Consider the following 24,697-nt stretch of genomic DNA (forward strand, 5'->3'; position numbering starts at 1 on the left):
CTGTAATCGCTACCAAAGGTGCTTCAACAAAGTGCATGCTTTTGTTTTGTCATTATGGGGTATTGTGATGTCATTATGGGGTATTGTGTGTAGATTGATGAGGGGAAAAAAACAATTTCATCAATTTTAGAATAAGGCTGTAATGTAACAAAATGTAGATTCTATTGAGGTCACAGAAACTTGGCCATCTTTCCTCAAAGATGGCCAAGAGATATAAAGAGAAATATATTCAATCATCTTGACTAAAATTATTGATTGTTTGTTAAAAGTAATAATCAGGTAAATAATTGTATTTATTTTTTAAATTTAATATTCCACTGTTTATACAGTCCCAAAAAAGCATGCATGTCAACAATCAAGTTGTCAAACTAGCACTTTCAAGGAGCAATGTATGTATATGTATGGTATAACTTAAAAACTTGATGCTAATGCTTCTTGGAGGAAGAACCCTTCACAGGGGGTTCTAGGAAGAACCCTTCACAGATAAGTGTTCTTAGTAGAACCCTTCAGAGGGTTCTAGGTAGAACTTTTGGAGGGTTCTATGAAGAACCTTGAGGATAAAAGTAGAACCCTTCATAGAGGGTTCTAAGCATAACTATTCACAGATTGTGCTAGGAATAACCCTCTATGTAGGGTTTTTCATAGAACCTGCTTAGAACCCTCTATGAAGGGCTCTTACCAAGAACCCTTTTTTCCTCTAAAGGTTCTACCTAGCACCAAAAATGGCTCCCTTATGGGGACAAACCAAAGCACATTTTTTTCTAAGAGCGTATATCTGTCATATCTCTGACGTAAGGATTTGTGATCATCATTAGACATTCTTATCAGTATTTACTAAATTAATCTGACACTAGGCTACAGAAAGAGGTGTTCTAGGCCAGTAAGGTGTGGGTAGCTGACATTAAAGTGTGGAAAGCCCTTGCCCATGTCACAATCTTCACCTTCATCTGAAGATATTTCAAAATCATTATCTGACCAATACACAGCGGCTTGTGTGCTCCACATCATTTTATTTAAATTATGATGGCCACGGACAAAACAATAAACATGACAGACTAGACAGTTTCACAGACTATGTACTTACATACAGCAGTGCAAACTAAAACAACCCACAAAAACCAGGTGACAAACACACTCCTAATATATGACTCCCAATCAGGAACAACGATAACCAGCTGTCCTTGATCGGGAGCCACACAGACCAACATAGAAACAGAAATACCAGAAAAAAACATACAACACAGTACTTCTGCCACACCCTAACCAAAAATACTAAACAACTACTCCCTCTGCTGGTCAGGACGTGACAGCCCATCGGGCAGCCATTTTTAGTAGCCATTTTCACCTACACACAATTCAGGGACCAGAAGGACCAGACTACTGGAATTCTTTGCATTTTGTAAAAAATATATATAAAAAATTCACCTGCCCAATGGGTCAACCACAGAGCAGGCTCAACTTGCACGACTGCTCAGGCCACTTACCCCGGGCAATAGGGCAACTTGGGTTAAATGCGGAAGACGCATTTCAGTTGAATGCATTCAGTTGTACAACTAATTGGTGTCCCCCTTTCCCTTAATGTAAATCCCCTTTATTGACCTCCAGCACAGTTACAGTACTACTATCACTTATAGTAGTAATACTATACCACTTGACCTGGTTCAAATACTATACATATATTTGTTCAAATACTTTGAGCATTTGCTTGAGTATGCCTGGAGTGCCAGATGGGCGGGTTTTACAGTTTTGGGACTTTTCTATTGGTTTATTAAGCCAGGCAAGTTCAACCCAGGCACATATTTAAATTAAGTATTTTAAACCCAGGTCTGAATACCATGAAAGATAGGCTACAATATAACTTATATTAAATTCTGAAAAATACCATTGACTTACTCTCCTGACAGACAGACAGAGGCTGCTGTGTGTTGTGTGGTCCTACGGTTGTGGTCCTAAAGTCTATGGTTGTGGTCCTAAAGTCTATGGTTGTGGTCCTAAAGTCTATGTTTGTGGTCATACAGTCTATGGTTGGGTCCTACAGGCTCACAGAAGGCAGCCAGGGCTTGTGGAAGTGAGAGCTTGAATGGAGATTCACAAGTCATTTCACAGTATTTGTGTGTGTGTGTGTGTGTGTGTGTGTGTGTGTGTGTGTGTGTGTGTGTGTGTGTGTTTGGTTGGTTTCAGCGCCAATAGTCCTCTCACCATCACAGTCCAGCTCGGTAGATGGCGGTAATGCACCTTATGTATTAGTTTACACATCGCCAAATAAAACGAAGAAGAAAATCGACCCGGAAGAGATTATTACATGGGTTATCAGAAAAGGAAGCGAGACACCCCACTCCCTATTTTATTCTGGTTACATTTACAGTCAATGAAATAAGTAGACCAGACCCAGCTGCTATTGCATTGGTGTCCATGGGAGAACCACCCCTTTAATGCTATTGCATTGGTGTCCATGGGAGAACCACCCCTTTAATGCTATTGCATTGGTGTCCATGGGAGAACCACCCCTTTAATGCTATTGTATTGGTGTCCATGGGAGAACCACCCCTTTAATGCTATTGCATTGGTGTCCATGGGAGAACCACTGCTTTAGTGCTATTGCGTTGGTGTCCATGGGAGAACCACCCCTTTAATGCTATTGCGTTGGGGTCCATGGGAGAACCACCCCTTTAATGCTATTGCATTGGTGTCCATAGGAGAACCACCCCTTTATTGCTATTGCATTGGTGTCCATGGGAGAACCACCCCTTTAGTGCTATTGCATTGGTGTCCATGGGAGAACCACCCCTTTAATGCTATTGCGTTGATGTCCATGGGAGAACCACCCCTTTAATGCTATTGCATTGGTGTCCATAGGAGAACCACCCCTTTAGTGCTATTGCATTGGTGTCCATGGGAGAACCACCCCTTTAATGCTATTGCGTTGGTGTCCATGAGAGAACCACCCCTTTAATGCTATTGCATTGGTGTCCATAGGAGAACCACCCCTTTAATGTTATTGCATTGGTGTCCATGGGAAAACCATCCCTTTAATGCTATTGCATTGGTGTCCATGGGAGTACCACCCCTTTAACCAGATCGGAAATGACAATTTTTATTCAATGGTTAACGGCTTGAATGAACCGTCTTCATGTATCCACCATCTTTGGTCGTTCCCTTTCTTAGAAGCCATCTGTTAAAATGGCTAAACTAACGTCTTTATTTGTCATCTTATTGTCTTTTCTTTGCATTAGTGAAGCTGTTTTCGAAGATCAAGTTGGAAAGTTTGATTGGTATGTAACTATGAGCATGTCCATTGATTCTGCTATGCAGCTAGCTAACGGTAGCTAATGCTATGTGCTAACCATTGACAGCGTCAGATGTGTTTGGTCGTAGGCGAAAAGCCAATCGTTCCTCCGGGGTTGGATTCACTCAGTAGTTATTCCTGTCATGTCTGCACCCGTCTCCGACAGTCTCTTGTTGGAATATATAGCTAATCATTCACTAATGTAAATGTATTTTCAGATCGCTTCCTCTTCTTTTAATGGGGGTAAGGATCAGTGAGGGAAGGAGACCCGTTTCCACACATTTGTCCCACATGCTCCTTGCGATTAGTGTATTTTTAAAATATTTTTTTACATATTTTTTTTATTTTATTTAACCAGGTAGGCCAGTTGAGAACAAGTTCTCATTTACAATTGCGACCTGGTCAAGATAAAGCAAAGCAGTTTGACACATACAACAACACAGAGTTACACATGGAGTAAAACAAACATACAATCAATAATACAGTAGAAAAGTCTATATACAGCATGTGTAAATGAGGTAGGATAAGAGAGGTAAGGCAATAAATAGGCCATGCTGGTGAAATAATTACAATTTAGCAATTAAACACTGGAGTGATAGATGTGCAGAAGCTGAATGTGCAAGGAGAAATACTGGGGTGCAAAGGAGCAAAAACAACAACAAAATGACAATATGGGGATGAGGTAGTTGGATGGGCTATTTACAGATGGGCTATGTACAGGTGCAATGATCCGTAAGCTGCTCTGACAGCTGATGCTTAAAGTTAGTGAGTAGTGATCAGTGTATTTGCAGATATGATACTGTCTCCAAATGCCACAGTAATGAATAGGATTATGTACATTAGTGATTTGATTAACTAAAGTAAAAATAGCTAGCTATATTTCAACAGAAGTCTGACTGTTAAAAAATATTCCCCTTTTTGTATTTCCAGGAGACAGCAGTATGTGGGGAAGACACTCTTTGCCCACTTTGAGTCGAATACACAGTCATCTAAAAAGCTGTTTGTCGCCACCGACAAGAATATCTTTGCCTCTTTCAACTCCAGGACTGGAGATCTCTGTGAGTATTTGTAATTCATATTACAATGCGAATATGTTTCTAGCTTTTCTCTTTGACTCTGAAATCTGTGACAAGAATGTTTTGAGTTGCATAGAGTTAAATATTTTTCATTCTGACTTTACAGTTTGGAGACATGTGGACAAGACCGGACCAGAGGGAACCATAGACACACTTCTGCTACATGGACAAGGTGACTACAGCCTTTTAAAAGTTTGTTGTAGACTTGCCTAGTTTCTTGGCCTAGCCAACATAACCGTGTTGTACACAGTCAATTATATAGGCTTTATCTAGGCCTATGTTCATTTTAAGATTCTGCGTTCATCTTTGACGGTGGATATTTGACTGTTCTTTACGTCTTCTCTAGATGCTCTGATGGTGGTTGGAGATGGTCGTTTGCTCCGTTCCTGGGACACAAACATTGGCGGGCTGAACTGGGAGGCCGTGCTGGATACTGGCAGGTGTGTGTCTCTTTGTGTGCAGATGACCTGTTTTAATTTTATAGCTGAGAGACACTCAATAGAAATGGACAATGATTTTTAGATATTTTGCCAGATGACTAAGTACTCATAATGTCTATCTCTATTTCAGCTTCCAGGCTGCGTGTTTTGTGGCCATACAGGACACCGTAAAGCATGTGGCAGTGCTAAAGAAAGCTGCCATCTCTCTCCACTACTTGTCCAATGGACACCAGAAATGGGTCGAGAACCTGCCTGACAGGTAGGTGCTGGTGCTGGCTGGGACCAGGCATGGGTTCAAATGGTATTTGTTTTATTTCAAATGATTTAGCTGCACTTGGTGATGCTAACCTGACGCAATGGAGCCAATCAAATGTAGCCAAAAGTGCAAGCCCTGCCCATCTGGCAATCCGTAAAGGCTCAATCAAACGCTCAAAGTATCTAAAATATTTCAAATAGTATTTGAACCCAGTCTACAGCACGTAGGTAATATGCATTTCATTTTCAGGACTGTGTAAAACTGCTTGACTAATTATTTTCTGTACCCCACAGTGATGCAGTCCAATACCAGGCAGTGTACTCTGGGGAGAAGAGGAGGTTTATGTGTTGGGGTTGGTTCCTAACTCTCACCTCACTATCATAGCCTACAGTCTAGAGGATGGAGAGATCATCAAGCAGGTAACTGCTTTAGAACTGTCATCAAACCTTCATTGGCAACCATTTTAAAATTCATTAAGGTATCATTAAAGGGCCTGTTTTCCAGAGCCAGATTAAGCCTAGAACCTGGATAACCTTTTCAGCATGCTTTTTCAGTCCAGGAGGAAATGGAATCTGTGTCTGAGGAAACCAGCTCAAACTGTTAGTCCTCCATCAGTATCTACACTGTGTCTGTTGGTCCTCTGTAGCCTGTACACACACACACACACACACGTCCTGTCTCTAACCCACTGATTCCTGTCTGTCGTTGTCCTCAGAGATCAGTCGAAGCCCCGTGGCTGTCCAGTGTTGAGTCTAGCTGTGTGGTGGTTGGTCACGGGTTACTGATGTGTGTGGACCCTGCCACATTCGCCCTCTACACCCTCCCTATACAGGCTGAGGATACTCCAGAGTTTAGCCAGATCCTACTACAGGTACCCGTCTCCCACCGTCACAACCGTATCGTTCAGTGAGCCAGTGCTTGATGGTAACAGATATGTTTGAAACTGAGAGACATAACATGCGATTGTAGAGGTTAAAGTTCTCTGTCACTGCGACAGATTTCTGTCATATGAAGTAAATCATTTTTCTGGGTTAAAACAAAAACACTCCAGGTAACACTTAAACCTCAAACTAGATTTGAAAGTGTGTATATATCTATCTCAAATGCTTTAAGTCCGTTATCATGTATATATATCTATCTCAAATGCTTTAAGTCCGTTATCATGTATATGATAATGGACCTGTAGATTTTCAAATAACTGACCCTTTTCTGGCCTGTAAATCGATTTTTGACAAACAAATCCGTCATTAAAAACAATCTGAGCGGCCCTCTGTTAAATTTCAAAATCCCAATGTGTCTCTTGAGCCAAAAAGTTTGCCTGCCGATCTTAATAAGGTTCAGTCATGGGATTTGTTTTTGCTTTAACTTCTGTGATTTTTTAAAATTTTTTTTTAAAGGAACTCCCCTCAAAAAAGGTTATTTTTCGTTATTATACTTTTCTTTTTTTCATTAGTCCACTGTTAAAACATTCCCAAAAAGTTTTTGCATGTCAACAGTCAAGTTTTCAAGATGTTGGCCTTTCAAGATAACAGAGTGTCAGTTGCCTCATATGACGCAAAACACATCCTGATGATGAGGCAAGTGACACTTTGCATCTTGAAAGTCCAACGTCTTGAACTTGACTGCTGCCGAATGTATCAACAGTGGACTACACCGTCTCACGTCAAATGGCGACATTCAACCCTCTACCGATTTGTAAAAAAAAAAAAAAAAGAATAGTTCCTAGTTCCTAATTCTGAAAACATACGCTAGCTAGTTTGAATGGTCATACGCTAGCTAGTTTGAATGGTCATACGCTAGCTAGTTTGAATGGTCAGACGCTAGCTAGTTTGAATGGTCATATGCTAGCTAGTTTGCCAGCTTGTTGATGAAGTTGTACGGCACCAAAGTTATTGGACTTGTTCTCAAAAATCACCATCCGACTGACAACTGGCTCTGCGTCTCTCGCTACATCGGAACATTTGGCCAACGTGATGACATCACAGCAGAACAGAATGAAAACTCATTTGGGAATTAGCGAGAACTTCACTACACTAGCTAGCGTGTATTCAGCATGGAGTGTGTGAACTGGTGTTGTTGGCATCCCTACCTTTTTGTTTCATATGGGTTGATTTGTGACTGGTTCAGGCAGCAAACAGACGCTAGCAAATGTTAACGTGTTTAGCAGATTTCAATTGTTTTTGACTGGATTTTTTTCCTTTTAAATCCCGTGAATACCTTGTGCATTAATAATCCCATTGATGCTATTGCTTGTTGAGTGGAAAGGAATGGTCCGATGTCTTTCTGTTGCTTAATTTCCTAAACCCCCCCCAGTCTCTGGATCTAGAGGTGTCCCCAGGCTTCCAGCCCGTCCTGGTGTCCAGCCAGCCCCACCCGGCTCGCTCCCCCCTCTCAGAGTTCTTTCTCCAGCTTGGACCAGACCACCACGTCCTGCTGCAGCTCAATGCTGATGGATACACCATCGCCCCACTCAGAGACTTCCAGCCCGTACAGATTCGTTAATTCATTCATTTTTTTGTTTATTCAATATAGTTGAATTCAATAAACTTAATTCATCCCAGACAGGCAATTATTAATGTCACTGACCATAAACTGTGTCTACCTGTATACAGTAAACCCTGTCTACCCGTATACAGTAAACCCTGTCTACCCGTATACAGTAAACCCTGTCTACCCGTATACAGTAAACCCCGTCTGTGAGTTTGATTACTGCTATATTTTTCCAGTACTATAAGTCTCTCTGGATAGTGCATCTGCTATGTAGCATACAGTATATTATTATACTATTTAACCATTCAACCTGGATAATATTGGACCTCGAATGTTGTTAGTCGGAAGGTCAGTGACGCTGAATGAGTTCTAAGTGGGCATATAAATGCGTTTCTATGTGTTTTTACAGGCGTTCTTAGTCTCATTTGCCACCACAGGAGAGAAGACTGTTGCTGCCGTCATGACTCCCAAAAACGAAACTGTGAGTCGTCATCGTGTCTCACAGTTGCTTAAAATCGAAGTGTTGAGTCATGCATTTAAAAATTCTTATTTTACAATAACAGCCTACCAGAGAACAGTGGGCTTAACTGCCTTGTTCAGGGGGCAGAAAGAAACATTTGTGGTCCATATAGTAGTTTATTATACTGTTGTAAGTAACCCGTTGGTTGTCTTCCTTGTTGTTCCCACTCCAGGCTTGTGCTGTCAACCTGTTCAGCGTTGACTCTGGTCGCAGGTTGTTGGATACCACTGTCATCTTTCCCCTGGATCTGAACGGTGGGAAACCACACAAGGTGAGTCTGTCTGGCTTTTGGAAAATCAGGTACAGGGTAGTAAATATGAGTTTGACACGTCCAACCATTCGCAGAAAAGTCCAAAGGAAATGCTGTTGGAATCTACCTATAGGAGGTTACAGCACTGCAATCAATCACATTTATTTATAAAGCCATTTTTACATGATCTGTTGTCACAAAGTGCATATACAGTAGTCTCACCCTGTAGTGCCCGGTGCCTCACCCTGTAGTGCCCGGTGCCTCACCCTGTAGTGCCCGGTGCCTCACCCTGTGGTGCCCGGTGCCTCACCCTGTGGTGCCCGGTGCCTCACCCTGTGGTGCCCGGTGCCTCACCCTGTGGTGCCCGGTGCCTCACCCTGTGGTGCCCGGTGCCTCCCCCTGTGGTGCCCGGTGCCTCCCCCTGTGGTGCCCGGTGCCTCACCCTGTAGTGTCTGATGTTTTTCCTCCCCAGCTGTACGTCCATGCCTTCCTGAAGAAGGACGACTCTGTGGGCTACAGGGTCCTAGTGCAGACAGAGGACCATGCTCTCACCTTTATACAGCAGCCAGGTCAGTGTATACATATACACACACGCACACACGTTGGTTTTGCTATCCTTGGATTCCTATTCAAAATCCTATTTTCCCTAACCTTAACTCTGAACCTAACTCCTAACCCTGATTTGTAAACCAACCCCCTCAGCTTAAAATAGCTTTTTCCCCCTGTGGGGACTGCGAAATGTCCCCACTTGTCTGAATTGTCCTTGTTTTAGTATCCTTGTGAGGACTTCTGGTCCCCGCAAGGATAGTAAAACCAGAAACGCGCGCACACACACTATGGATTTGTCTGCCATTGTAATCTTTGGGATGGAGAAACGCTCTCAGTGTGGAAACCTAAACGACAAATCAGATATAAAACATGTAGAAAAGATAATGATCTATATATATTTTTTCTTTTTATCTTTTGAGAACTAACAAAAGTTAAACAGTTGGAGAGAGAATTGAAAATAATAAAAAAAACAAAGCATTAGTATTAATTTTGTTATTATATTTCTGCAAAAGAACACAGCATTATTCGTGGAAAAAATGCATAGAATTGCAGGAAATTGGCTTTAAAACTCAGTTTTCTTTCAGCTATCATGGAAACATATGTAGAATTGCAGGAAATTAGCTTTAAACTGCAAAAAGGATTCTCAGCTTCATCGAGAAATATGTAGAATTGCAGGAAATTTTGCTTAAAAAAATCTCAACAGCGCCAAGATGTAAAATATTCTCTACGATGTAGCCGTGACGACGGGCGACCGTTCTCATTGCCACGCCCACCACCTAAACGTATTTTTGATTCACAAAAAAAACCCTACACACTGGAACACACACTGTTTTATATGAATGTAAATTGTTAAGTCTTTTTGTATGTAATGTCTCTTTTTGTTATGTGGCAGACACCAGGAAGACTAGCTTTCGCCTTTGGCTTACGGGGATCCTAATAAAAATCACATATCACACACACACACACACACTAGACGAGGCTTCTAACCAACACCTGTGATTTCAGGACGTGTGGTATGGACCAGAGAGGAGGCCCTGGCTGATGTTGTTACCATGGAGATGGTGGACCTGCCGCTCACTGGGACACAGGCGGAGCTGGAGGGGGAGTTTGGCAAGAAAGCTGGTAAAGAACATCGGAGATCAGAGACTAGCTAACCTTATTCATATTGTCATTTTAAAAAACACAACGTAGCGAAGACGACGTGCATCAAATAAAATAATTGAGGATGATACACAAAAAGGTATTTCTCTAAAACGATACGATTAACGTTATTATGCTTTTAGTCATTCCCTTTAAAATCTATGTTTTCAACATGTCTTTTTTTGTAAAAAAAAAAAGAATGATTCCATGTATTTAATTTTTTTAGGTGTTTTTGTCTCTTTTTGGCTTGGTATAAGTATTTGTGATGGCCTGTGTTTGTTGCCGCCAGGACCGTATAATGTTATTTGACCCTGTCTAAGTTAATTGTCTTCTATGTATTGCTATCCCCAATTGGCTTAAGTCTTGCTCTGTCTCTTTGGTTTTCTAATTGCTGCGCGTGGATCCAGCCATTCAAGGTAAAGCTATGAGCTTTCTGTCTTTTCTGTTTGCTTATGTTAAAGTTCAGTAGCAAAGGGCTCTGATTTTAAGTTTCTGCTTTGTTGTTTGGTTGTGTTCTTGTAGTCTTTGTTGTGTTCTTGTAGTCTTTGTTGTGTTCTTGTAGTCTTTGTTGTGTTCTTGTAGTCTTTGTTGTGTTCTTGTAGTCTTTGTTGTGTTCTTGTAGTCTTTGTTGTTTGGTTGTGTTCTTGTAGTCTTTGTTGTGTTCGGTTGTGTTCTTGTAGTCTTTGTTGTGTTCGGTTGTGTTCTTGTAGTCTTTGTTGTGTTCTTGTAGTCTTTGTTGTGTTCTTGTTGTCTTTGTTGTGTTCTTGTAGTCTTTGTTGTGTTCTTGTAGTCTTTGTTGTGTTCTTGTAGTCTTTGTTGTGTTCTTGTAGTCTTTGTTGTGTTCTTGTAGTCTTTGTTGTGTTCTTGTAGTCTTTGTTGTGTTCTTGTAGTCTTTGTTGTGTTCTTGTAGTCTTTGTTGTGTTCTTGTAGTCTTTGTTGTGTTCTTGTAGTCTTTGTTGTGTTCTTGTAGTCTTTGTTGTTTGGTTGTGTTCTTGTAGTCTTTGTTGTGTTCTTGTAGTCTTTGTTGTGTTCTTGTAGTCTTTGTTGTGTGGTTGTGTTCTTGTAGTCTTTGTTGTGTTCTTGTAGTCTTTGTTGTGTTCTTGTAGTCTTTGTTGTGTTCTTGTAGTCTTTGTTGTTTGGTTGTGTTCTTGTAGTCTTTGTTGTGTTCTTGTAGTCTTTGTTGTGTTCTTGTAGTCTTTGTTGTGTTCTTGTAGTCTTTGTTGTGTTCTTGTAGTCTTTGTTGTGTTCTTGTAGTCTTTGTTGTGTTCTTGTAGTCTTTGTTGTGTTCTTGTAGTCTTTGTTGTGTTCTTGTAGTCTTTGTTGTGTTCTTGTAGTCTTTGTTGTGTTCTTGTAGTCTTTGTTGTGTTCTTGTAGTCTTTGTTGTGTTCTTGTAGTCTTTGTTGTGTTCTTGTAGTCTTTGTTGTGTTCTTGTAGTCTTTGTTGTGTTCTTGTAGTCTTTGTTGTGTTCTTGTAGTCTTTGTTGTGTTCTTGTAGTCTTTGTTGTGTTCTTGTAGTCTTTGTTGTGTTCTTGTAGTCTTTGTTGTGTTCTTGTAGTCTTTGTTGTGTTCTTGTAGTCTTTGTTGTGTTCTTGTAGTCTTTGTTGTTTGGTTGTGTTCTTGTAGTCTTTGTTGTTTGGTTGTAGTCTTTGTTGTGTTCTTGTAGTCTTTGTTGTGTTCTTGTAGTCTTTGTTGTTTGGTTGTGTTCTAAGTCTGTCATTTTGTTTGTAGATCAGTTTGTGAGCTTCAGTGTTGACCTGGTTTATTTAGTGTCCCTGTAGAAAGAATCCACCGGGTTCCAGATTAACCTGAGGAAACATCTTGCGGTCCAGCCTTCTATCCTGACGACTGCAACCATGGCTGTTTTAGAATCTAACGACTGAAAGTGTAGATGATAACGTGTGTCCGTCTGTCCGTGGTTATCCCTCTCCTCAGACGGCTTATTCCCCATGGTGCTGAAGCGTCTGTCATCCCAGGTGACTCTGCTCCAGGTGTGGCTGGCACACCTGTGGAAGTTGTTCTACGAAGCCCGTAAACCCCGCAGCCAGGTTAAGAACGAGGTCACCATAGAAACGTTGTCCAGGGATGAGTTCAACCTGCAGAAGATGATGGTGATGGTCACGGCCTCGGGGAAGGTGAGCCGAGGGGGGGTTGGGGGGGGGTGTATAGATGGCAGAAGGTGATCCTCATGGTCACGGCCTTGGGGAAGGTGAGAAACTACCTGATAAAAAACATGCAGCCCCTCCCCCCTTCAACACCCACGTTGGTAGAGAGAGTTTCTGTTGACCTCAGCACCCACATTGGTAGAGAGAGGTTCTGTTGACCTCAGCACCCACGTTGATAGAGAGAGGTTCTGTTGACCTCAGCACCCACATTGGTAGAGAGAGGTTCTGTTGACCTCAGCACCCACATTGGTAGAGAGAGGTTCTGTTGACCTCAGCACCCACATTGGTAGAGAGAGGTTCTGTTGACCTCAGCACCCACGTTGATAGAGAGAGGTTCTGTTGACCTCAACACCCACATTGGTAGAGAGAGGTTCTGTTGACCTCAGCACCCACATTGGTAGAGAGAGGTTCTGTTGACCTCAGCACCCACATTGGTAGAGAGAGGTTCTGTTGACCTCAGCACCCACATTGGTAGAGAGAGGTTCTGTTGACCTCAACACCCACATTGGTAGAGAGAGGTTCTGTTGACCTCAGCACCCACATTGGTAGAGAGAGGTTCTGTTGACCTCAGCACCCACATTGGTAGAGAGAGGTTCTGTTGACCTCAGCACCCACATTGGTAGAGAGAGGTTCTGTTGACCTCAGCACCCACGTTGATAGAGAGAGGTTCTGTTGACCTCAGCACCCACGTTGGTAGAGAGAGGTTCTGTTGACCTCAGCACCCACGTTGGTAGAGAGAGGTTCTGTTGACCTCAGCACCCACGTTGGTAGAGAGAGGTTCTGTTGACCTCAGCACCCACATTGGTAGAGAGAGGTTCTGTTGACCTCAGCACCCACATTGGTAGAGAGAGGTTCTGTTGACCTCAACACCCACATTGGTAGAGAGACGTTCTGTTGACCTCAGCACCCACATTGGTAGAGAGAGGTTCTGTTGACCTCAGCACCCACATTGGTAGAGAGAGGTTCTGTTGACCTCAGCACCCACATTGATAGAGAGAGGTTCTGTTGACCTCAGCACCCACATTGGTAGAGAGAGGTTCTGTTGACCTCAGCACCCACATTGGTAGAGAGAGGTTCTGTTGACCTCAGCACCCACATTGGTAGAGAGAGGTTCTGTTGACCTCAGCACCCACATTGGTAGCACTTTGCAGTAGTCCTAGTCAGTCTCATATATGCAGAGTGTTGTGTTACTTCAGTCCTAACACAAGCTCTGTAAAATGCTCTGGATGTGATGTGGTTTTTGTGCAATTGATTTTAATAAATGATTGGAATGTTGTTTGAAATGATGTTCGGCTTTCACAGTGCATTTGTCCTTGGCCATAAAATAAGTGTTATGCTTTTATAGCACACGTTATGAAATAATCTTTTTATCTCTGTTTTGGTTCCAGCTCTTTGGCATCGACAGCAAGTCAGGCTCTATTCTGTGGAAGCACTACCTGGAGAATGTCCAGCCCAACGCAGCCTTCAAACTGGTAGTCCAGAGGACCACCGCTCACTTCCCCCATCCCCCACAATGCACTCTGCTCATCAAGGATAAGGTAGGAAACAACACCGTGGACTGTGTTGCAAAATAGTCCTTACTACACTTTATTTATTTATTTATTTATTTAAGAGTTCTGGTGATTTGTAAGATTCCCCAACGATTTTAAATGTGATCTTGAAGCTGGAAAAAGCCATCGGAGCTGTCGTTTACCAAGCGTCTCAGTAGGAATTACAACCTACATTTTTACGTACTGTAACTAGGTAGGGCAGCTCTTACTCCGACTGGATATAACGTTGGAGGAAATGTCTCCTATTTTTTTAAACATTTCCGCTCTCGCTGTGTCTGGTTTTTTCCCCCCAGGACACTGGCCTGGCCACCCTGCATGTGTTCAACCCCATATTTGGCAGGAAGAGCCACATCGCCCTGCCGGCCCTGCCCCGCCCCATCCTCCAGTCACTACTACTACCTGTTATAGACCAGGACTACGCCAAAGTCCTGCTGCTGGTCGATGACCAATACAAGGTAGGACTACATCTGTCTGATTGCAAGGCCTTGAGGGATGAAACGTCAACGGGTTTTAACTGATGTGTAATAAAACATTCTGCTGCATTTGTGGGAAAGATTTGCGCCTTTTCTTTTGTAAAGTACCTGTTAGTGTTGACTCCCTTTTTAATTTTTCTGCCTTTATATGTGTTCCCTCCCTCCAGGTGACAGCCTTCCCCTCCACGAAAAACGTCCTGCAGCAGCTCCAGGAGATGGCCTCCTCGATCTTCTTCTACCTGGTCCATTCAGAGCACGGAAACCTGTCTGGATTCAGACTGCGCAAGGTGACTTAACACTGTGTGTGTACGTGACATTCATTTGTGTGTGTGTGTATATGCATGGATGTGACATTGAGAGTGTGTGTGTGTTCATCCAGGACTTGTCCACAGAGCGAATCTGGGAGGTGGTCCTACCTACAGAGGTCCAGAAGATAGTAGCTGTCAAAGGGAAGAGGCCCAACGAACATGTCCACTCTCAGGGCAGAGTGATGGGAGACCGCAGTGTTCTCTACAAGGTAAACGCTGCTCTAGGTGGCAGGACAGTGTTCTCTACAAGGTAAACGCTGCTCTAGGTGGCAGGACAGTGTTCTCTACAAGGTAAACGCTGCTCTAGGTGGCAGGACAGTGTTCTCTACAAGGTAAACGCTGCTCTAGGTGGTAGGACAGTGTTCTCTACAAGGTAAACGCTGCTCTAGGTGGTAGGACAGTGTTCTCTACAAGGTAAACGCTGCTCTAGGTGGCAGGACAGTGTTCTCTACAAGGTAAACGCTGCTCTAGGTGGCAGGACAGTGTTCTCTACAAGGTAAACGCTGCTCTAGGTGGCAGGACAGTGTTCTCTACAAGGTAAACGCTGCTCTAGGTGGTAGGACAGTGTTCTCTACAAGGTAAATGCTGCTCTAGGTGGCAGGACAGTGTTCTCTACAAGGTAAACGCTGCTCTAGGTGGCAGGACAGTGTTCTCTACAAGGTAAACGCTGCTCTAGGTGGCAGGACAGTGTTCTCTACAAGGTAAACGCTGCTCTAGGTGGCAGGACAGTGTTCTCTACAAGGTAAACGCTGCTCTAGGTGGTAGGACAGTGTTCTCTACAAGGTAAATCACTGCTCTAGGTGGTAGGACAGTACTGTCATGGCCAAAAGTTTTGAGAATGACACATTCATTTTCACAAAGTCTGCTGCCTCAGTGTCTTTAGATATTTTTGTCAGATGTTACTATGGAATACTGAAGTATAATTTAATTACAAGCATTTCATAAGTGTCAGGCTTTTATTGACAATTACATAAAGTTGATGCAAAGAGTCAATTGCAGTGTTGACCCTTCTTTTTCAAGACCTCTGCAATCCTCCCTGGCATGCTGTCAATTAACTTCTGGGCCACATCCTGACTGATGGCAGCCCATTCTTGCATAATCAATGCTTGGAGTTTGTCAGAATTTGTGGGGTTTTGTTTGTCCACCCGCCTCTTGAGGATTGACCACAAGTTCTCAACGGGATTAAGATCTGGGGAGTTTCATGGCCATGGACCCAAAATATCGATGTTTTGTTCCCCGAGCCACTTAGTTATCACTTTTGCCTTATGGCAAGGTGCTCCGTCATGCTGGAAAAGGCATTGTTCGTCACCAAACTGTTCCTGGATGGTTGGGAGAAGTTGCTCTCTGAGGATGTGTTGGTACCATTATTCATGGCTGTGTTCTTAGGCAGAATTGTGAGTCCACTCCCTTGACTGAGAAGCAACCCCACACATGAATGGTCTCAGGATGCTTTACTGTTGGCATGACACAGGACTGATGGTAGCACTCACCTCATCTTCTCCGGACAAGCTTTTTTTCCGGATGCCCCAAACAATCGCAAACGGGAATCATCAGAGAAAATGACTTTACCCCAGTCCTCAGCAGTCCAATCCCTGTACCTTTTGCAGAATATCAGTCTGTCCCTGATGTTTTTCCTGGAGAGAAGTGGCTTCTTTGCTGCCCTTCTTGACACCAGGCCATCCTCCAAAAGTCTTCGCCTCACTGTGCGTGCAGATGCACTCACACCTGCCTGCTGCCATTCCTGAGCAAGCTCTGTACTGGTGGTGCTCCGATCCCACAGCTGAATCAACTTTAGGAGATGGTCCTGGCGCTTGCTGGACTTTCTTGGATGCCCTGAAGCCTTCTTCACAACAATTGAACCGCTCTCCTTGAAGTTCTTGATTTACATTTACGTCATTTAGCAGACGCTCTTATCCAGAGCGACTTACAAATTGGTGCATTCACCTTATGATATCTAGTGTAACAACCACTTTACAATAGTACATCTATAACTTTTTTTTTGGGGGGGGTTAGAAGGATTACTTTATCCTATCCCAGGTATTCCTTAAAGAGGTGGGGTTTCAGGTGTCTCCGGAAGGTGGGGATTGACTCCGCTGTCCTGGCGTCGTGAGGGAGCTTGTTCCACCATTGATGATCCGATAAATGGTAGATTTAGGTGCAGTCTTACTGGCAGCAATATCCTTGCCTGTGAAGCCCTTTTTGTGCAAAGCAATGATGACGGCACCTGTTTCCTTGCAGGTAACCATGGTTGACAGAGGAAGAACAATGATTACAAGCATCACCCTCCTTTTGAAGCTTCCAGTCTGTTGTTCGAACTCAATCAGCATTACAGACTGATCTCCAGCCTTGTCCTGGTCAACACTCACACCTGTGTTAACGAGAGAATCACTGACATGATGTCAGCTGGTCCTTTGTGGCAGGGCTGAAATGCAGTGGAAATGTTTTTTGGAGGATTCAGTTCATTTGCATGGCAAAGAGGGACTTTGCAATTAATTGCAATTCATCTGATCACTCTTCATAACATTCTGGAGTATATACAAATTGCCATCATACAAACTGAGGCAGCAGAAAATGAATATTTGTGTCATTCTCAAAACGTTTGGCCACGACTGTAGACTACAGCAGGGGTTCTTCAACCTTTACAGCCTGGGACCCAAATGAGAAATGCGGTGTTTTTCCTGGGACCCAAGCTTATGAAAACATGCATCTATATGTAAAAATTGGTGCATTTCATTGTCCTTATGCCTAAAACAAATGCAGTATAGACAACAAATGATGAGACCCATATAAATGATTAAAAACACTCTTACATATCTGCCTAGGTTGGAACTGTTGCTGTTAAAATTAATTCACATTAATTCATTCTGAACTGGAATAAACTGACTGATCAAATCACACATATGTCGGTCTGTCTGTCATGGTCTGTCTGTCTTGGTCTACATTTGACATTTTAGTCATTTAGCAGACGCTCTTATCCGGAGCGACTTACAGTAGTGAATGCATACATTTTTTTCCATACTGGTCCCCCGTGGGAATCGAACCCACAACCCTTGCGTTGCAAACACCATGCTCTACCAACTGAGCCACACGGGACTAGTCTACATCTGTGTGACGTGTTAAATAATTGTATTCAGATTTTTTTTTTTTTATTACTTGTATTTTAACAGCAACAGTTCCAACCTAGACTCCAACAGTAATTTATACAGTAAGATGTGTACCGTAGGTGTGATCATATTGATTCTCCATCTGTATTACACTATCAGTATCTCGCTAGCTTGCTTTGGCTAACATTAGCTAGCTAGCTATTAGCTGTGTACGAGGGGATTGTTTGTAAGAACTAATCTACTACTATGAGAGAGAGTACTCGCTTATTTCTGCTAATCATTACCTGTTATAAAATGACGACAATGCCTTGCTAGCTGACTTACTCGTCCACTGTCGAAGCATTGTTTCCTGAAGCATTCTTCCCCGTTCTGTCAGAACTCCCTGGGTTTAATGTCATGCTGTGGACGTTTGGTCAGGACGGGTCATTTTTAATTTGTTCGTTTTGAGAGCCTAATTCCTAGCATGCTGACCAAACCGGACGTGTGGTTTACCCACACCAGAAGCGATCAGGACACGCAGGTTGAAATATCAAAACAAACTCTGAACCAATTATATTAATTTAGGGATAGGTCGAAAAGCATTAAACATTCATGGCAATTTAGCTAGCTAGCTTGTTGTTGCTAGCCAATTTGTCCTATTTAGGTAGCTTAATTTGTCCTGGTATATAAACATTGAGTTGTTATTTTACCTGAAATGCACAAGGTCCTCTACGCCGACAATTAATCCACACATAAAACGGTCAACCGACTTTGTTTTTCATCTCTCCTCCTTCCTTAAGGCTTATTTTTCTTCTGTGGACTTTAAATGGCGGTTGGCAACCAACTCTACAGCATTACTACACACCGACAGGAGTGTGGACCTCAGTTCATCTTTCAATCCCCCACGTGGGTATATGCTACTAAAAACCAATGAGGAGATGGGAGAGGCCGGACTTGCAGCGCGTTGAGTGTCACAAATAGAACTAATTTCTATTTTAGCGACCTGGCCACGCAGATGCCCGTGAGCAGTGTGGGTGCAATGATTGAATAACATGTATGTGAATGTTTATTTGTGCGACGAGAGCGGTGTGGTCAGCAGGTAAGCACTTCACCGCGCAAAACACATTGCGGCCGATCCTTGTTATTTCTCAAAGTTTGTACAAAACCAAGAGAAACTCATCGCTGTATTTGCGTTTCATGACGATTTGAGCTCACTCAGAACTTGTGGCTAGCTTGAGTCCATTTGATGGCGAGTGGGAATGACAAGTCAGTGGCTGACAGCACTGCAGCGTGTGGGTCGCGGAGTGCAGTTGCGCACGTGGTCAAATCAATTCCAGTAATTAATTAAATAATTATACATTTACTCTGACACGTCAACAACCCACTATTAACATGTCAAGTGGGTTGCGACCCATACTTTAAGAAAGGCTGGACTAGAGAGTCTACACTCAGACTATTAAGGGCCAGTTTCCCAGATCCAGATTTAGACTAGACTGGACTAAAAAGCATGTTCAGCGGGTAATATCTGCAAACTCTGACCCAAAAGTTTAACTTTTAATAATTTTTTTGAGGAGCAACAAGTGCACATACAAACTTGTTGGAAATAAGAGAAATTGTGATTTAAAAAAAATAAAAAATATATTTTTTGTTGTTGTTGTGAAGACCTGAATAACAGTCTCTTTCCTTTTTACCTACCGCAGTACCTAAACCCTAACCTGCTGGCAGTGGTGACGGAGAGTACAGACGCCCACCCTGAGCGGGCCTTCGTGGGCGTGTTCCTGGTCGACGGTGTGACTGGACGCATCATCCATGAAGCCGTCCAGAGAAAGGCCAGGGGACCCGTCCACTTTGTCCACTCTGAGAACTGGGTGGTGGTGAGTAGTAGTAGCAGCAGTATTCGCAGTAGTAGTACTACTATCAATAGTAGTATTAGCAGTAGTGGGAGCAGTAGTATTAGCAGTAGTGGGAGTAGTAGTATTATCAGTAGTGGGAGCAGTAGTATTATCAGTGGTAGTAGTATTATCAGTAGTGGGAGCAGTAGTATTATCAGTAGTGGGAGCAGTAGTATTATCAGTGGTAGTAGTATTATCAGCGGTAGTATTAGCAGTAGTGGGAGCAGTAGTATTAGCAGTAGTGGGAGCAGTAGTATTATCAGTAGTGGGAGCAGTAGTATTAGCAGCAGTAGTATTAGCAGCAGTAGTATTAGCAGCAGTAGTATTAGCAGCAGTAGTATTAGCAGCAGTAGTATTAGCAGCAGTAGTATTAGCAGCAGTAGTATTAGCAGTAGTATGAGCAGTAGTGGGAGCAGTAGTATTATCAGTAGTGGGAGCAGTAGTATTATCAGTAGTGGGAGCAGTAGTATTAGCAGTAGTATTAGCAGTAGTAGGAGCAGTAGTATTATCAGTAGTGGGAGCAGTGGTATTATCAGTAGTGGGCGCAATAGTATTAGCAGTAGTATTAGCAGTAGTGGGAGCAGTAGTATTAGCAGTAGTGGGCGCAGTAGTATTAGCAGTAGTGGGCGCAGTAGTATTAGCAGTAGTGGGCGCAGTAGTATTATCACTAGTGGGCGCAGTAGTATTATCAGTAGTGGGCGCAGTAGTATTATCAGTAGTGGGCGCAGTAGTATTATCAGTAGTGGGCGCAGTAGTATTAGCAGTAGTGGGCGCAGTAGTATTAGCAGTAGTGGGCGCAGTAGTATTATCAGTAGTATTAGCAGTAGTATTAGCAGTAGTATTATCAGTAGTATTATCAGTAGTATTAGCAGTAGTGGGAGCAGTAGTATTAGCAGTAGTATTATCAGTGGTAGTAGTATTATCAGTGGTATTATCAGTGGTAGTAGTATTATCAGTAGTGGTAGCAGTAGTATTATCAGTGGGAGTAGTAGTATTATCAGTAGTGGGAGCAGTAGTATTAGCAGTAGTGGGAGCAGTAGTATTATTAGTAGTATTATCAGTAGTAGTAGTAGTATTATCAGTGGGAGCAGGAGTATTATCAGTAGTAGTATTATCAGTGGGAGCAGTAGTATTATCAGTAGTAGTATTATCAGTGGGAGCAGTAGTATTATCAGTAGCAGTAGTATTATCAGTAGTGGGAGCAGTAGTATTATCAGTGGTGGTAGTATTATCAGTGGTGGTAGTATTATCAGTGGTGGTAGTATTATCAGTGGTGGTAGTAGTAGTATTATCAGTAGTGGTGATTGCAGTAGTATTATCAGTGGTGGTGGTGGTAGTAGTATTATCAGTGGTGGTAATAGCAGAAGTAGAAGTAGAATTTACAGTAGGAGTAGGAGTGGTAGGAGTAGCAACAGTAGTAGTAGTAGTAGTAGTATCAGCTGCTGCTGTTACGGTCACAAGTGTTAAAGATTTCTATGGTGAGGGAAAAGGTTAATGAACTACTGTCTTCCAGCTATTGAGAAACCCTGAAAATGTTCTCTCTCTCCGTCCCTCTCCACAGTATGAGTACTGGAACACCAAGTCCAGGCGTAATGAGTTCAGTGTGCTGGAGCTGTTTGAAGGGACAGAGCTGTATAACAGCACAGTGTTCAGTAGTCTGGACAGACCCCACCTGCCCCAGGTCCTACAGCAGACCTACATCTTCCCCTCTCCCATCACCACCATGGAGGCTACGCTCACTGAGAAGGGCATCACCTCCAGACATCTCCTCGGTCAGTATGGGTAGTTCTGTGGATGGGTGGGTAGTTCTGTGGATGGGTGGGTAGTTCTGTGGATGGGTGGGTAGTTCTGTGGATGGGTGGGTAGTTTTGTGGATGGGTGGGTAGTTTTGTGGATGGGTGGGTAGTTTTGTGGATGGGTGGGTAGTTTTGTGGATGGGTGGGTAGTTTTGTGGATGGGTGGGTAGTTTTGTGGATGGGTGGGTAGTTTTGTGGATGGGTAGTTCTGCGGGTGGGTAGTTCTGCGGGTGGGTGGGTGGGTAGTTCTGCAGGTGGGTGGGTGGGTAGTTCTGTGGGTGGGTGGGAGGGATGGTTGGGTAGTTCTGTGGGTGGGTGGGTAGTTCTGTGGGTGGGTGGGTAGTTCTGTGGGTGGGTGGGTAGTATTTAAAATAATAAAGACATTACAAAATGTTGCCTAGACAATAACCAAGAATACCAAGAAGTATTTGTTATTGACAGTCATTAATGATTTTCATGGTTACATTTATTTTTTATTTTTTTTGCTAAACCTTTAGTTATGCAGATTTTGCAATGGTGTTTAGTGGATTTAATACCCTCTTTCAGCACTATCTGTATCGTAATTAATTTTGCTCTGGCTATTTGTTTTATCTCAGTGGGTTTACCATCAGGAGCCATCTTGTCTCTCCCCAAGATGTTCCTTGATCCACGGAGACCAGAGGTCGTCACTGAGCACAGCCGGTTAGTACCAACACATGTTCATTAGGCACCAAAAGGAAGAAAATGTACTGAAACTGCGAGGGAATACCTATTTTTGTCCAATTACGAATGCATATTTTTGTTTTCTGTTGCAAAACATTTTGCTACATTGTACACTAATGAACAGGACCCTGTTGTTTCAAAGTTATTTGACCGTTAGAGAGGAATATTGGTTCAAATCAAATGTTATTAGTCACATGCGCTGAATACAACAGGTGTAGTAGACCTCACAGTGAAATGCTGAATACAACAGGTGTAGTAGACCTTACAGTGAAATGCTGAATACAACAGGTGTAGTAGACCTTACAGTGAAATGCTGAATACAACAGGTGTAGTAGACCTCACAGTGAAATGCTGAATACAACCGGTTTAGTAGACCTTACAGTGAAATGCTGAATACAACAGGTGTAGTAGACCTTACAGTGAAATGCTGAATACAACAGGTGTAGTAGACCTTACAGTGAAATGCTGAATACAACAGGTGTAGTAGACCTTACAGTGAAATGCTGAATACAACAGGTGTAGTAGACCTTACAGTGAAATGCTGAATACAACAGGTGTAGTAGACCTTACAGTGAAATGCTGAATACAACAGGTGTAGTAGACCTTACAGTGAAATGCTGAATACAACAGGTGTAGTAGACCTCACAGTGAAATGCTGAATACAACAGGTGTAGTAGACCTCACAGTGAAATGCTGAATACAACAGGTGTAGTAGACCTCACAGTGAAATGCTGAATACAACAGGTGTAGTAGACCTTACAGTGAAATGCTGAATACAACAGGTGTAGTAGACCTTACAGTGAAATGCTGAATACAACAGGTGTAGTAGACCTTACAGTGAAATGCTGAATACAACAGGTGTAGTAGACCTTACAGTGAAATGCTGAATACAACAGGTGTAGTAGACCTTACAGTGAAATGCTTACGTACTTACAAGCCCTTAACCAACAATGCAGTTTAAAGAAAAATATGTTTTAAGAAAGTTTTTACAAAAATAAACTGAAGTAAAAAAATAAATAAATATAAAATAAGAAAAATAACAGTAGTGAGGCTATATACAGGGGGGTACCAGTACAGAGTCAATGTGTGGGGGTACAGGTTAGTTGAGGTGATATGTAGGTAGAGGTAAAGTGACTGCATGGATAACAAACAGAGAGGCGCAGCAGTGTAAAATGGTGGAGGGGGGTGACAATGCAAATAGTCCGGGTAGCCATTTGATTAGCTGTTCAGGAGTCTTATGGCTTGGGGGTTGAAGGTGTTAAGAAGCCTTTAGGACCTAGACTTGGGGCTCCGGTACCGCTTGCCGGGCGGTAGCAGAGAGAAGAGTCTATGACTGGGGTGGCTGGAGTCTTTTTGGGCCCTTGTCACTATATGAAACTCTATGAAAGTAAGAATTGATTTGTCATTTATTTTCAGTGAGGAGAACCTTATACCCTACGCCCCAGAGATGCCCATCCGCACAGAGTGGTTCATCAACTACAATCAGACCGTATTGAGAGTGAAAGGAATCTACACTGCCCCCTCTGGCCTGGAGTCCACATGTCTGGTGAGTCTATGGTCTATTACTTTGGTTTCCAACCTGTTTCAGCTACTGTACCACAAAGTACATTTTGCTATGACCACAGTACCCTTGGAGTACCCCTCATGTGCATTTTACCAGTAGGCCTATGGTCTCATGAGTCTTCTCTAGTACCCCCTGTGGATAGGTCAAGTACCCCCAGGGGTCTTAGTACCCCCAGTGGATAGGCCAAGTACCCCCAGGGGTCTTAGTACCCCCAGTGGATAGGCCAGGTACCCCCAGGGGTCTTAGTACCCCCTGTGGATAGGCCAGGTACCCCCAGGGGTCTTAGTACCCCCTGTGGATAGGCCAGGTACCCCCAGGGGTCTTAGTACCCCCAAGTCTTAGTACCCCTGGTTGGGAAACTGGTCTATTACACTACCTTCAATGTATCAAGTCTGGACTTCCTTCTGCATTTCTGAGGCCATGGTACACTGACAATGCAGAGCGACTGTAGATGAAATGAAGATTTAAATATGATGTAGGTCAAAGACTAAATACTTAACACGGAATTGTATATGTTTTGTTACACAGGTGGTTGCGTACGGTCTTGACATCTACCAAACCAGAGTGTACCCCTCCAAGCAGTTCGACGTGCTGAAAGATGACTACGACTACGTCCTGATCAGCAGTGTTCTGTTCGCTCTGTTCTTCGCCACCATGATTAGTAAACGCCTGGCACAGGTCAAACTGCTCAACCGGGCCTGGCGGTGAAGAGTCAACTTCTCACCTTTCAACTCTGATCTCTCCGTTGCTGCATGGATGACACCGTGACAATGGTGGTGGACGAGCTGAAGCCGTTTTGGTGGGGGGGGGGGTCGTCATCTTTCTTTTTCAAGAAAGAGATTAATTTCGGGTTGCAAGATTTTCCATAAAATTTTTTGATTGTTTAATTTATTTGGTAAGACTTTACATTGAGGTAGAATTTAAGGGGAGTTGCATTCAGAAAGTATTCCTACCCCTTGACTTTTTCCACATTGTTGTTACAGCATGAATTAAAAATGGATTTGATTCCCCCCCTTCACCCAGCTACACACAATACCCCATAATGAAAGTGAAAACATGTTTTTAGAAATGTTCGTACATTTATTGAAAATTAAATACAGATTTAATTTACGTAAGTATTCACACCCCTGAGTCAATACCCCTGGTATTCACACCCCTGGT

At 43.0% G+C, this 24,697-nt stretch overlaps 1 protein-coding gene across 1 annotated transcript; it reads left to right on the plus strand.

The window, feature by feature from the left end:
* Positions 1–2,978: 2,978 nt before the first annotated feature.
* On the plus strand, positions 2,979–24,659 carry LOC106566299 (ER membrane protein complex subunit 1). The gene is given in 24 exon segments (XM_045692862.1): positions 2,979–3,272; positions 4,217–4,344; positions 4,469–4,534; positions 4,709–4,802; positions 4,933–5,061; positions 5,352–5,380; positions 5,383–5,477; positions 5,774–5,929; positions 7,372–7,545; positions 7,958–8,029; positions 8,241–8,339; positions 8,791–8,887; positions 9,873–9,989; positions 10,415–10,423; positions 11,939–12,138; positions 13,557–13,706; positions 14,012–14,173; positions 14,359–14,478; positions 14,571–14,708; positions 19,283–19,456; positions 21,036–21,246; positions 21,867–21,951; positions 23,389–23,518; positions 24,065–24,659. Coding segments are annotated over 24 exon segments (2,907 nt in total). The 5' UTR covers positions 2,979–3,180; the 3' UTR covers positions 24,245–24,659.
* Positions 24,660–24,697: the final 38 nt, after the last annotated feature.

Source organism: Salmo salar, chromosome ssa13, assembly GCF_905237065.1.
Source record: "Salmo salar chromosome ssa13, Ssal_v3.1, whole genome shotgun sequence".
In the NCBI taxonomy this organism is placed as follows: domain Eukaryota; kingdom Metazoa; phylum Chordata; class Actinopteri; order Salmoniformes; family Salmonidae; genus Salmo; species Salmo salar.